Source organism: Rhea americana, unplaced genomic scaffold (assembly GCF_003343005.1).
Source record: "Rhea americana isolate MKP2758 unplaced genomic scaffold, rheAme1 scaffold_2, whole genome shotgun sequence".
In the NCBI taxonomy this organism is placed as follows: Eukaryota; Metazoa; Chordata; class Aves; order Rheiformes; family Rheidae; genus Rhea; species Rhea americana.
This window is the reverse complement of record NW_028186149.1, coordinates 14,668,560-14,682,712: the sequence shown is the minus strand read 5'-3', so window position 1 is coordinate 14,682,712 and position 14,153 is coordinate 14,668,560. Positions and strand designations below refer to the sequence as shown.

At 37.9% G+C, this 14,153-nt stretch overlaps 1 protein-coding gene across 1 annotated transcript in view; it reads right to left on the bottom strand.

The window, feature by feature from the left end:
• RPAP2 (RNA polymerase II associated protein 2) overlaps positions 1–14,147 on the bottom strand; it is a 42,398-nt gene extending 28,251 nt beyond the window's left edge. The window contains exons 1-10 of the mRNA XM_085303563.1: positions 14,087–14,147; positions 13,064–13,109; positions 12,362–12,476; positions 10,883–10,981; positions 9,841–9,906; positions 8,668–8,756; positions 7,059–7,094; positions 5,132–6,080; positions 3,577–3,671; positions 2,808–2,888 (exon numbers count right to left, since the gene is read on the bottom strand). Coding sequence (XP_085159689.1) covers positions 2,808–2,888; positions 3,577–3,671; positions 5,132–6,080; positions 7,059–7,094; positions 8,668–8,756; positions 9,841–9,906; positions 10,883–10,981; positions 12,362–12,476; positions 13,064–13,109; positions 14,087–14,144 — 1,634 coding nt within the window. The 5' untranslated portion in view covers positions 14,145–14,147. The remainder of the gene's footprint in view (positions 1–2,807; positions 2,889–3,576; positions 3,672–5,131; positions 6,081–7,058; positions 7,095–8,667; positions 8,757–9,840; positions 9,907–10,882; positions 10,982–12,361; positions 12,477–13,063; positions 13,110–14,086) is intronic.
• Between the last annotated feature and the right edge of the window lie 6 nt (positions 14,148–14,153).

Below are 14,153 nucleotides of genomic sequence, written 5' to 3'. Positions count from 1 at the left end.
TTTTACTTTTACAGTTTAATTTTGTTTAAAGGTAATGTGCTCAGCATCTTTGCAAGCGAAGCAACCTTTTCATTCATACATCTAAATTCCTAGATGCAGGCAAATATAAAATCAGTTCAAAAATTTGAACCATTAGCTTGGCCATTCGCCTATTTTATAAGGCAGTAAGCTGATTCCATGGATTAGGATCTAAGGTTGTGATTTCAGAGGACTTCAGCTAACTATTAATTTCTTAAAACTTTATTTACTCTAAGATGAGAGAAGTTGTATTTTAACTAAACCAGGTTAGTATAGGCATATACTGAAGCATAGGTCTTCTTTAAGCTCCAACTACACCAGCTTAACAGTAAAAGACAGCTCTTCTCCCTTCACCCCAAAAGAGAGCAGCATATTTACATACTGAATTATAATTTACTTTGATTATAACCAGCAAAAATGACCTACTATTGTACCTATACATTCTCCTCAAGAGGAGGCTATTTACTTTGGTGATCTGCTGCTTTAGAAACAAGCCTGCACTAATAAATTAATCTGTATGCTCAAGTTTGACATGGTCACAGCAAATGTTCTTATAATGTTAGCGAACACTGTTATATCCATCCTATCTTGTTATAATGGTATGCTTAACTGGCAATTCAGTCATGTGTTCTCTCCAGTGCTGAAGAGAAAAGGTCATTAAAATTCTGTGACTTCCATATTTCCATACGGAACCCTGTCCACATGAAGTATTGCTGACTAAGCTGAAACTCGGAATTTAAAGCTCCAGTTAACAATGGTAATATGTTAAAGCCTGTTGGTGAGCATACATTAGGTAGCACGCACTAATAATACGTATTTAAAAGCTAAAATATTATCTCAGAAAAAAAGTTAAGACAAAGCTTTATTAAATGTCATGAACATATCTTTAAGCAGCAACTATATCCCATTCTTTTCAATGTTAACAATGAGCTCCATAAAAGGAGTTAAAATATTTGTAACCATAGGGTACAAAAGAAATTCTGTTTTTATTATGTGCTATTAAGCTTGCTTTGTTTTTTTTTTTTAATTACATTTAGAAACTTAATCATTTAGCCTAAATTTCTATAATAAATAGCTAATTTTCTCTTGATCTTTTAACAAAGTGCCCTTACACTCTCTGGAGAATTATTTGACATCTCAGTTTTCGTAACAAAAGCTTACAGGCACTGAGGGACTTTGCTTTGGAAGAGCTATAACCATTCTAAAATGTCTCTTGAGATCCCTCTAGTGCATTTCCCAGCAGTGATGATTAAATAAAATGCTGCCCAAAGGAGGCTGAACTGCAAGTGTTCCTTTAAAAACCAATGGAGCTGAAAATTGTTGTTGCTCAGTTCACCACATGCTCTTTTACCCTTCTTCAGCTAAGCTCTAGTACTGCCGTGTGTTTTATCTCCTACCCTCTTCAGCAAGTCCTTCAGGCTGAAATATTTCCAGTATAAAACACAGAAAAGAACACTTGCATTTATCACTGTTGCTTCCTTATTCGTCAAGCATTTTAACCACATCAACAAAGAAAACAACAATTTATAAGCCTGGGAAACATAAGTACAGGTTAAAACTTATCCCAGGTCCCCTTGTAAAAGCATTCAATCTCAAATCAGTGAGAATACTCACATGAGGTAAACTTTAGCTAATTGAGTTGGGGATTTAAACCTATGTCTTCATCTTAATATCCATGAGGTAGCATTTGTGCATCAACAGAACCTCCTGTATCAGAAATACAAGGAGAAAGAGAAGTAGTAAAGGGCCTTTGGGCCCTATTTCCTGTACTTTCATGTATTTTGCTATCAGCAGCAATAGAACTCTTAAAGACTGCAGTTACAGCATTGAGTTCAAATGCTGAAAATTCTAATCAAAGGAGATCACGCACAGGGTTACCAGAATGGAAAAAGAATAGGTTCCATAACTAGAAATGCCACACACAGAAATCAGTTTTCCAGTGGGGTGCTTTATGTAAGATAAATTGTAAGGGCTTTGGTAGAATTGGGTTTGTACTCATGAAAGCCTAGATCCCTTGTCACAAGAATGCCACAAGAATGAGTTTTTGAAAGGTACATGTAAACCTCATGTAAGTTAGTGGGGAAAAAATTGTTTCAAGAGTGATAGACTACACACACTTTGATGTTGTTCCTTACACTAACAAAGGTTCAGGATGCAGGACCTGCTTTAGGTCCAAGCTACAAAAATTGTTGTCCAAAGAAAACATAAAAGAAGTTACTAATATTCTGATTTCTCTCCTTCTCTATTGCTAGTGTTTCTAAATACCCTCTTTAGTGCTTCTGACCATCTGCGGTGGTAGAACATCCTGTAGATCTACTCCTCCTTTCTCCTAAAATCAGAAGCTGGACAGGTCAAGCTGGACCTTCTTCCTACTTCTAGAAGCTGGTGGTAACAATTATTAATCACATTAAAACCATTTAGCCCAGCTATAGGGAGCATAGAGGAAAAAAAAAAGTGACATCTCAGAAACTCACGCTTAATAGGAGGTGACGAGGTAGCAGAACCTTTAAAAGACTCACCATCATCCTCCAGAGATCACTGGCCTAGTTTTTAAAAAACCTACCAATAACTCTGGTGACCCAGCTACTGTCAGGAGCAGGGGAKGAGGATGACTTGTTAGTCTATAGGGAATGCAATGCTACCTACATGAAGACACAGCTAGAAAAGGACAAATCTGCACTGGGGCCCTCTCTGTGCCCAAATCTCTGTGCCCAAATTAATTACAGCATGTGTAATTAATCAACCAAAAAAAAAAAAAAAATCTAAAAAGGAAAAAGACCAATACTTACCGGAAAGTTTTGACAAGATTTTTTAGTTCTGTGTAAACATCACCCAGGGTAATCTGAAGAGGGCCCAAAACTGCAGGTAATCTAGAGGGCAAAATACACTGGTCAATATAATTTCTCTATAACAGCTTATTTATAAAAATAAGAAGCTCTAGTTCAGCTCAAATGGAAAAAAGGAAGTAAATACACTGTTCTACATGTATACTCTATTAACTTCACATTTCAGTTCTGACAAGGCATTCTTAAAAATACTCCAAGAGTTTACATTATGAGGATTAAAATTCTAAGCCTCAATTATTTCAAATCTGTATACTTATTCTGGTCAAAAATTAAAACAAAAGGAATCTACACACCTAAATGAGGTGGGTACACAAAATTCATCTTCTAATCTTAGAAGAATCTATGATGTAACAGAAATATCAGTCTATTATAAACTGATAGCTGGAATCAAAAATAGTGGAACAATAAGAAAAATTCAAAAGAAAGAATAAAATAAGTTGCCTTAGGAAGGAGTAAGTCTGTTTTACAGAACATGTCAGTAGCGAGCTTTTGACATCCACCTCAGAAGGCTGTCAAAACTGATCTCTAAAACTGTATCAGAAATGATCATCTGAGAAATAAACAAATTCTTTACAGCAATAATGGCTTTAACTTGTAACCAATGCCACTTAAAAAAGGCCAGAACATCCTTGCACAGTCCATTTGCTACTTAAAGTGATGATGAACGAGCAGCAACTGCAGCTTGATATTCAAGAAAATAAGAAATGCTTACGCTTTTCTCAGTTTTTCAAGGACAATCCTCTTTCTAATCTGCATTTGTGCATTTGAATCAACAAGTGGGAAGGTGAGATCTTCCTGTTGATCATCCTGTATTACAACATTAAAAACATGAACATCTGTAACCTAATTGTGAATTACATTCAATGTATCAAAATAGCCACTTTTTACCAATAAATGTTTAAATAAGGAAACACTGATCTCTGAATAGAAAAAACAAAACCAGTAATTTCTCAATGAATAGAACTTTACTTAATCTGACCCAACACGGTTTGCCTGCTGACCTACTTTTCTCCTTTCTTTGCAAAGCAGTATGTTAGATGCATTAATATAACTAATGGTAGATTATATGAAAAATTAAGTCAGATTAAACTTTTTATACAAAGAAACATTTTTAAAATTACACCCTCGGATGCTAATATCACACTTGAATTTGAAAAACAAAAGCAGCATCGCATGCCAATAGAAACTGTACAACCTACCTAGTCTAGTCAGCATACTGTTTTTACAGTAATGACAAGACCAGCTGGCTGCCATCAGCAGACCCACCTGACTTGAAGGGAGTAAAACCTCAGACACTCTACAATTCTTGCAGCTTGCAAATTCTGATTAAGTTATCTAAATTGCAGCAACATATCCAAACAAATGAGCAGGACCCAACTCAGAGAAGTCTAACCGTAAGTTACAAAGAGTAGTCTTACTCAAGATAGAAATAAATCTGAACTCAAGTATGTCCTGTCATGGATCAAAGCAAAAACAGCCATTAAATTAAAGTTTTGTTTAATGAATCAAAGAGAGGAAACAGTATTTTTCCCCCTCACCTGAGAAGTACTCTCTCTTATGGTGCATTGTTTCCTCTAAGGAAACCTTCCTTACCTGCCCTGCAAGGGAGCAGAGGTTTATAGAAACCTTTGCTATACAGACTCTTAGAATCCCTTGTCTTCTGACTTGGGATAACCACCAGCCTTTCTAGGCAGTAAGCTCTCCTCACACTTGGTTCTGTTAACAGCTTCACTTCATTGCAATTAGGTAACACAACGGTTGTAGACTGAAGAATCAGAAAAGTCTTTATAAAGGGAAAGGATTCAGTAGAGCAGTTGAAGGTTGTGTATTTAACCCTTCTGCAGAGATTACAGAGGTAACTGTACTTTTTGCACACTTTCTCTTGCATTACAAAAACTGCATAGGGTTCATCTTCTTCTTAACTCCTCCTGGTTCAGTTTACCGGCATTTCCTCTGCTTGCCTCAGACCATGTTCAAGTTGTGCTCAAGCAATGGAATAATCTCTCATACTTCACAAACAGAAAGGCAGCCTTCAGAACTCAGTGTGCGTCAAACAGTCAAAAGAAATCATTCTTATCAACCTAAAATATGTTTCTTCACGCTTATGGGATTATTGTGAATCTACCCAACCCTCTTTTTATATTTTGCATTAATGGCTTGTCATAACCTAGGCCAGTATCCACTTATGGAGACAGAAACAAAGACCTTGTACAATTCTTTGGAGGCCAACTTTAAACAGCCTGGACACTATTCCACTGGACACTTACTTTATCTTTGCTGTGATGCTCCTCTACTTGTGCATGTGTCATTGCCTCTTCAGCCAAGATGCACTTTCCTTTATAGAACTCTTTTACTCGGAGTTCAAGAAATTCTGTTTCTTCTTTTAACTTTTCATAACTAGGCACAGGCTTAATTATTCCACCTGAGCCTCTAAAAGGTAAAGAATGGTTCAAACTGTTTTCAGACTTCCCTGCAGCAACACTGTTAAAATCATCAGCTGCATCTAAGTCATCCTCATCAAGCTCCTCATTCTCTTGGTTGGCAGCTGATGTGCATTCTGATGAACACAAAGAAGCATAGTTTGAACCATAGAGAAATTTTAAAGTTTCTTCAGTTCTCCATTCCATAAATGTTTGCCTAAGCACTTCTAATAAATTGCCTTTGGCAGCCAGGGTATTTACTGGATCCTTCAGTTCATACTTTTTATTTTGTTTCGAGTTAGCTAGCATTCTTTTAAGCTGTTCTGCCCCTGTTTTGCTCACACCCAAAAAAACTATCTGGGAACCACTACAGGTATTTTCATAGTTTTCTGTAGTGTTTGTTTTTCCAAGAATAGTACTTTTTGAAGGAGTTACGGTTATGTTATTTTGAACAGAGCAAGCACGCATTTCTTCTTGAGCATTTAGTTTACAATTAGATAGTTGTTCAGTGGCTTCTACCACATCTAAGTCTTCATTTTTAGGGCTAGAATATGCTTTCTGAAAATGTTTCTTTTTGAGGATGCTTTTTCTGTGCAATTGTTGTGCAAGATTGGCTGAACTTGACTGACTTCCTGGTAGAACAGAAGAAACAAATTCTTGTTCGGTATCACTACTGCTGTCACTGACAGCACCAGCTAAACCAGATTCACGTGAGCTTGAAGATGCCCTAGGATTTTCAATGTCAGAAGCTTTAATTACTTCATCACATAGTTTCACCTCTTCTCCAGACTGACCACTGTAACGGAAAACATAAGCCATGGATGAAATAAAAAATGGATATTACCTATAACAGCTTTTCATTATCACATCAGTAAGATTAATAAAGCATGTTTCCCTGATACTAGAAGTGTACTTTTTTGCTTTAAAGAATCATAGCTTCTCTTCTAAAAGTACTCTAACTCAAAGAGTTGTAATGTTCTGCAATTAAGAGGGCAGGTATAGATACTATTTAGACAAGCAAGTTCCCAGTTCCTTATTGGCAGTTATAAAGGAATAAGAAACAAGATATTAAAAAAAAAGGAGGAGGAGGTCAGACTTACTGTGATCAATTTAAATATATTACAATTTTAAAATAAGGATAGGCATTATATACACACACACACACATATGTGTGTGTGTATATCTTATACAGATTATATATATATATATATACACACACACACACACACACACACACACACATTCACACACACATATTTATAAACTTAATACTCTAAAATCAAGGGAACAGCAGAGCCTGTTTCAGGTACATGCAAGTTTGCCCACTAATGGCCATGTGTTACAAAACAAAACAAACAAAAATCACAATGTACAGCACTATACAGAGAGATGACAGTTGCATGACTTCAATTTAGCTGATACAGATGTTTTTGATTAAGAAGTACAGAAGCTTTCATCACATATTATTGGTACCATTTTGTTTATAAAGTATAAAATATGCAAAGGACAAACAGTATATTCCTTTCAGGTTTCAACAGGCGCAATTAAGATACATAGGCCAAGAGCAGCTGTATACTAAATCATACAGATCAAATATGCTGTTTTAGAATCACAAAGGAAAAAGCTAAACAAGACAAATAATCCTTTGTGTAGACTCTAGTAAGTCTTTTGTATAACACAAGAAATCGAAGACTTCCCTTTAACCTGGTGTGATGCTAATATTTCTAGCTATAAATGCATATAACAACAACAACAAAATCATTGTTCAATATACCTCTGTCCTTCTTTCAGCAGCTCTATGTCTGGTGGTCTGCAAAAAAAAAGATACAGGGTGAAGATTTTTCTCCTAAACCAATGTTATTGGAATACACATTAGTATTGAGAATCATAGACTAGTCAAGGTTGCAAGGGACCTCTGGAGATCATCTAGCCCAACACAACCTGCACAGTCAGCTAGAGCAGGTTCATTTGTGTCCACAGAGCATGACTCACATGTGTTTGTAGCTGTTATGCTGAACAACATTTAACAGAATCAGCAAGTCACAGGTAGCCAGAAGGGCTTTCCAGTTTGATGTCCTGCTTATAATGTTATTTCACCAGCTTTAGATTAGGTCAGCCACAGCTTCATGAAACCAAGTTTCGGAAGCCTTCAAACATGGAGATCACATTGTGCTCTCAGGGCAAATTTTTGTCCATATATCCAACCTGAACCGCCCACACCATTGTTTGAGGCCATCACCCCTTGTTAAGTTGTCTGACATCAACCAAGAAGCTCTGTCATCTTCGCAACTTTCTTTCAAGTAGGTATAGACTGCTACTAGATCACTGTTTAGTCTCCTCTTCACCAAACTTCAGCTCTCAACTTCTCCATATAGGTCATAAGATTCATGCAGGAAAAATAATCCTTGGCAGATTAGAGTCCCAAATTCATAAAGAAAACATGTATTTTATTGTTTAGTCTTAATTTCAAATTTCAAAGTCTTTACTTATTTGAAATATTACCTTGTTAGAAATTAGGCTATCAAGCTACACTACATTAAGAAAATGGAGTTCAAAGGTTTCCATAAACTCTAAAAAGCATCATTAAACAGATTCTGAACAGTTTCTTTCTGAAGTTCTAATTACCATTTATGTCCTTCAATTCAGTTATGAGGCAGCTCCTATATGTCTTATCCAACACTTAAAGTTTAAATCCTCATTCATCCTTCTTACGTGTCAAATGCAAGTCAATACAGTAACATCTTCAGCTTAGACAATATAAAAAATAGGATTAAAAAGATGGAATCTGCACCTTTCACACGAATGAACTGAGTCTGGAAACAAAAGATGATAGCATAAAATGACTTTTATCAGGGGTAGAGGGGTAACAATGTACCACTCAGCATAAATAATTAACTATATCAGGTACATCAGTTGTTAACAATAAAGAGAGAGATTTTATAAATATTTTCTTTTTAAAAAAAACATCAAAACAGTATCACCAAAATATTGGTAAGCATCCCTAAACATTTCATTAAGAGACTGATTTTACCTACTAGAATCCTCAGATCAGGCTGCTCTAAACCTCTTCTGCCATTGATCAGGTACTTCATATGACTGATTTAAGCTGTGAAAATGAGCTTATAGATTTAGTTTCTGCTTGTTTCTGCTGTTGAAAACCAGAAGATAACAAGAATAGTGTTTTGGAGAAAGAAAGCTGAAAACTCAGTTGAATGTTTTCTACGCAGGTATTTATTGTTAAACAGTGACACCCCGTGGTGCAGTTCATTATTTGCAAGCCGTTGCTTCCTAAGCTAGTCAATTGATTAAAATGAGGACCGTATTAAGAGTCTTTGAAATGCATACTGTTTTAAGCAGCAATGAATATGTAAAGTTATACTTGCTTTTCTTCTTCTCGCATCCATACTGGACTTTTGGAAATTTGAGCTTCAAAATATTTAGATGCTCTATAGCAAAAGTTGCTGCAAAAACACTGGGAATGAGAGAGAAAGGAAATAAAATATGACCAAAGATATCTTTAATACTAAAAGAAAGGTACACAATTCATGTTTCTAATACCTATAAAATTCAGGTACTCATTCGTGTTTCTTTTTAAGTCTGTATCTAGGCTTTTAATTCATCATTAAAAAAATCAAACCTCTACCATTCCCCATAAACTATTTGTAACTTTTTCTCCCTTGGTCCTCTTTTTTGCACTTCTATTACGTACTGAGAACCAAACCTGTATCAGGTTCTACAGAATAATAATAATAAACATTCAAAGCAATCTCTAACCCAAAAAGCTGACTATATTGTTTAAAGACATGCAACGTAATTCAAACATTTAACAATGAAAATTTATAATATACATTTTGGTCAGCATTGAACGTTGACCTTTCGCAATACCCTAGAACAACAAAAGCACTCAAAGGTGCTTTTGCAGCACCTTTGAGGTGTTAGCTGGGCCACCTGCAGTAGGACAAAACAAAACATCCCAATTCTTCCCAGAGTCATGCTTGGTAATTTGAGAAAGCAGTTGTTGAAACTTTGTGTATACTCATAGTTATAACCCAAAGAAAAGTAAATAAGGAAATAGATTTTATACTGAAAAGTCCTCCAAAATAGAAAGAAAGAAAAAAAAAGTAATTATACTACGGAATGCATAGGATGGAATTTATATTGCAGTGTTACAGACATCTGAGAATTAAAAGGAGGTACACTTTGATCCCACAACAAAAGCTTGTTGACTACACTGAAGCAAAATGGAAAATACTTGCTCACAAATACACCTTTAATAGATCAGTATTACCACATTCAAACAACCTGCTATTGGAGTACAACTTACTGTGTAACGCTTAAATTTAGAAAGGAAGATAGTGTTCTGTTTCTGGATGCTCTCTTTCAAAAGAGCAAACAGTTATCTAGGAAATTCGTATTCTAGCGATTCATGAAAGTGATTTTTATAAGAACCAAACATATTAGCTTGAAGTCAACTCTCTATACGAATGCTCTTACAAAATGTATTTCAGGTCTTGAGACAGTATTAAATACATTTTAGAAATAGCTTGTTACTGTACCTTTCTTTCAGTAATATCATAAACTCTGTTTGTTTTCGTTGAAATTCTGTACTTCTGTTTTGGCACCTAAAATGATATGCCTTCATCAGCAAGACTGTAGTTACTATCATGACTTTACRGAAAACTCAATTCTTAATTGATATATTAAAAATGAATTACATACTCCAACCACCTATTCTCTAAATTCTCTTGGTATTACCTCTCTGATGCAAAAATTTTATTATTAATCATCTAACTTCAGACCTACAAGACATCTTGTGCTGACAGTAAAGCAGTGGAACTGCTATGGAAGAAAATTTACACATGTGTAAGTGTTAGGCAATTACATATACACTCTTTTCTAACCCTTCTCTATTTATACACCGGTGAGACTACTGTTAGAGACTGTCCCCCAATAAAAACACAAGCAGGAACTTACATAAAACATAATACAGTTACRAAGTGAATTTCTGTGGGGACACATGAAGTGCAAAAGAGTAAACTTTTCTACTGAAACAAATTTTTTCAGATAATCAGGTGTACCACAGCTGGAATCACATCACAGTTACACACTGAACTTCAGGTTCTGCTTAAGGAAACTCTGAAGTACCATCTTGAAGCATGACTATGATCTTTACAGAGGCAACAAATGTTTTTAGAGCAGACATTTATGCACTCATACAGTAATATTCCTGCATTTTTTTTTCCACTTCAGTCCTCCTCCTCACAAAGATACATGGTCTCATCAAGGAAGGCACTAGATTAGAAAGTTTCTGCACGCACAAAGAAAGGCCACAAAGCCATTCCTTATTCATCTTTATTACTGTCAAGGTAGATGCCAAGGGATTCAGTCATAAAGCAATGATTGTCAATTGATCAGGTTTAACCTTTTACTTCAGAAGGATTATACTAAAATGGAGTTATGGGACCACTGGCCCATTACTTGATAACATTTTAATCCATATTTAAAATTTTAAGCTTAAAATGAAAAAGAACAAAAAAACACAAGAGAATTAAAATGCTAACAGGCTTTTGATAAGAACATTAATAAAAAGCAACTTACATTTTCCAGTTTATTTGGACACAGAGGATAACCACACAGCTTGATGATAGAACGTTCATCAACAACGTCTTTATAGTGAGATGGTGTAATAAGTTTTCCCTAAAATGACAAGAAAATAGTTCATCAACAGATAATATAAGATCTGTTATTTGTCAGTCTCAAAACCCCTCATAAGCATATAAATATTTTTAATTTTATAATAGTGTCTGCTTAATAAACAATGTTTAGAATTAACATAGCAAAAGTAGTAAAATTGTAAATGAACAAAGAAGCAAGATACATCCACTTTAAAAAAAAGTCTCATTATTTTGTCTTTAGTATGACCCATTTTCACTATTTTACTCTATTGACATATTATATATACACCTATATAACTTTATAACCATATAACTTATAAAAGTATAAAAAGTGTGGGTAACCACATTCTTCTGCCTCTCCCAGCAAGATATCTAAATATTGAAAAAAGGTAGAAAAGGTAGCTATTTCCTCTCCTGCAAAAGTTTCCACAGTTTCAGAAAGTTTCCTCTTCTTGTCTACACAATCCTCAAATACTTGGAAGTCTTTTGTGCTCCCCTCGCCACTCCATTCACAGAAAACCCTCATGCAGTACTCATATCAAGAAAAAAAAAAAACTTAACTAACTTAAGTCCTCTCCCAAATTTATTGAGCTTAGTGAATAAAGTTTCATCTAAAGTATTTATTTTGTAGAAACAGTTTTTAGTATATGAACTGTTTTTGTATTTTTATTATTAGAAAGAAAACATTATATGGAATCATTTTCAGCTAACTATAATATCAAGTAAAAGTAATTACAGTTATATTCCTATATACTTCACAAAACTTCCGAAAAGCTCTACGCTAATTCCCACTGTACAACACAGTCATCCTAAGCTTGATCTTTCAGCTTTGGCCAGATGAAACTATCCTGTATTTCGCCTGGATCATGCAACTAAATCTGGACTCGATTCACCATATGCAGTTATCTTAATCCTACTGTGGCATAAGCTTCCTCTCTATGTATCATTTCCAGTTTGGTCATGGAAAACTTAGCTAGAAAACACACATATACCAGAACTGTAATGTGTTTTTTGCAGAACTTCACTTCAGGTAACTCCAGCAGGAGTAATGCTCATACAGTGCCAGCAAAACTGTGCTGCCAGATAAACTTCAGGGCAAAGCGTAGCACTGTAGAAACTTTCCCTAAATCCACAGAAGAGGTGATCTGGACCTACCATTTTAATGTGCCAGTCAGGAGCCCAAGAGGCATAAATGAAGGGTTTTGTAATAAAGTGAGGATACATAAGTATACACAGTCCTTTAAAAATAGGGCATATTTTCACTGCAAAACCCCTGAAAATAAGATAATTGTTATCAGATCCAAGGAGATCTGTCTACTCTAAAACTCAGAAAACTGTTCCAAGAAGTTTTTAGAAGTTGAACATTAAGATACAAAATGGTATAAAAACTTGCAACACGTACAGAATTCACAAGGAACTCTTCAGTAATGTTCTCTTCCAGCAGTTGTTCAACAGTATATAGTGCTTTTCTCTCAAATTCAATTTTCTTTCTAATAGCAGCCTCCAGGACTGCTTTCCTGTAACAGAACAAACACTGAATGACAGAGAGAGCAAATTCCCATGAACAATTCATCCAATCTATGTATTTTTTTCTGAAATAGAGCAGCTCATATTTTTCTGCATTTTACCATGGTGGCCTAACAAATCAATAAGTAACTGGATAGTGATTTTGTAATAGCCACAGCCACCAAACCAAGTTTCCAACCTTGGTTTACTTTTATCTTTCCCACAGTCAGAAAAAAGCATTGACTCTTATCGGCAAAAGACTACAGAAGAATGAGCTAAAAGCTTCAAGAGGGAGAAGAACCACCTACTTAGTAAGTAAATACATTATTGCCAAAAGATAACTAACTGTATCAGTTGGTTTGTTGTGCCTGTGACACTTTAGAAACAAAAAGCCCACAGATCTCTGCAAGAAGAGACAATAATTTTTGTTAAGACGACCTGATGTAACAGTGAAAAAGCAGACATTTTTTGCACATACAGAAACCCTGCTTTAGGGCTGCTCTATTCCCCAAACCAGCTCTCCCAACAGAGGCGGCTCACAGATGCAGGAACTCAAAGGTAGGAGTACACTTTTTACTACATAAGCATGTAATTATACCTCTGAGCAGCATCTTCACTCTTCAGAGCAGCTGAATGCTTACTGCCTAGAAATCAAGTATATAAATCAGAACATTTTCTTCCTTTGAAATACATTTTAAGTAGCAAACAAACAGAACTCTCATGTTTTGTCAGCGTACAAACAGTTTTACCCAGGAAACACCACAAACTCCAAGCTGCAGGCATGAGCAAGGCAGCGGCTTGGGAAGCCCACTCGGGTGGCAGCGCGCAGCCGCAGCAAGGCAGTGACCGGCTCAGCAGCCAGCCGCACACGGCCTGCGTACGGCCTGCGTACGCGAGGGCAGCCGGSCGTGACGCCGTGCTCCCCTCCGACACCATCTGCGCAACGAGCAAGCTAGAGGAAAAAACGTTTCTGCCCGAATAGTTTTGCACGGGCCTCGTCTCCCTGCTGGAGAGCCCCGGCCGCCCGCTGCAGCCGCGCCGCTGCGAAGCGGCGCCCTTTCCGAGCAGGCCCGTCGCGGCAGCTTGGCGCAGGGCAGCCTCGGGCCACGCAGGGCCTCGGCCTGGCGCAGCTACGGCGGGACGAGGCGGGCGCCTCGCGCTCCTCCACCAGCGCAGGCTGCGAGGCCGGGCGGACCCTGGGCGCTAACACCCCTTTATTACCATTATCGTTATTATTATCATTTTAATCGCGAAGCCACGTTCAGGCTGCCCCGCCGGCGCGCCTGCAGGGCCGGCGCGGGCTGAGAAATGCGGCGCGCTTGGCGCTCGGCGCGGCAGCGGCGCGGCCCGCAGCCCCGCGCCCCCGCCCCTCCCGGCCCCGCCGGGCCCGCGGCGGCCTCTGGCGCCCCCTCCAGCCCCGCAGGCACCGCAGGAGGGCCGGGAGTCTCGCCGGGAGCTGTTCCGACCGCCACCGCCTCACAGGCGGACAGCACAGACCCCGGGGAACCCGCAGGCCCTGTCCCCCCCGCGGGGCCGCGAGTTGGGTCATTCCGCCGGAGCAGCCTCAGGGCACAGGGAGAGCCCATGGCGCTGCACGGGGGGGGGCGCCAGCAGAACCTACCTGCGCGCCGCCGGCTCGGCTTCCCCTGCGCGCTGCGCTGCGGCTTCGCGGCCGCCATCGCCGCCGC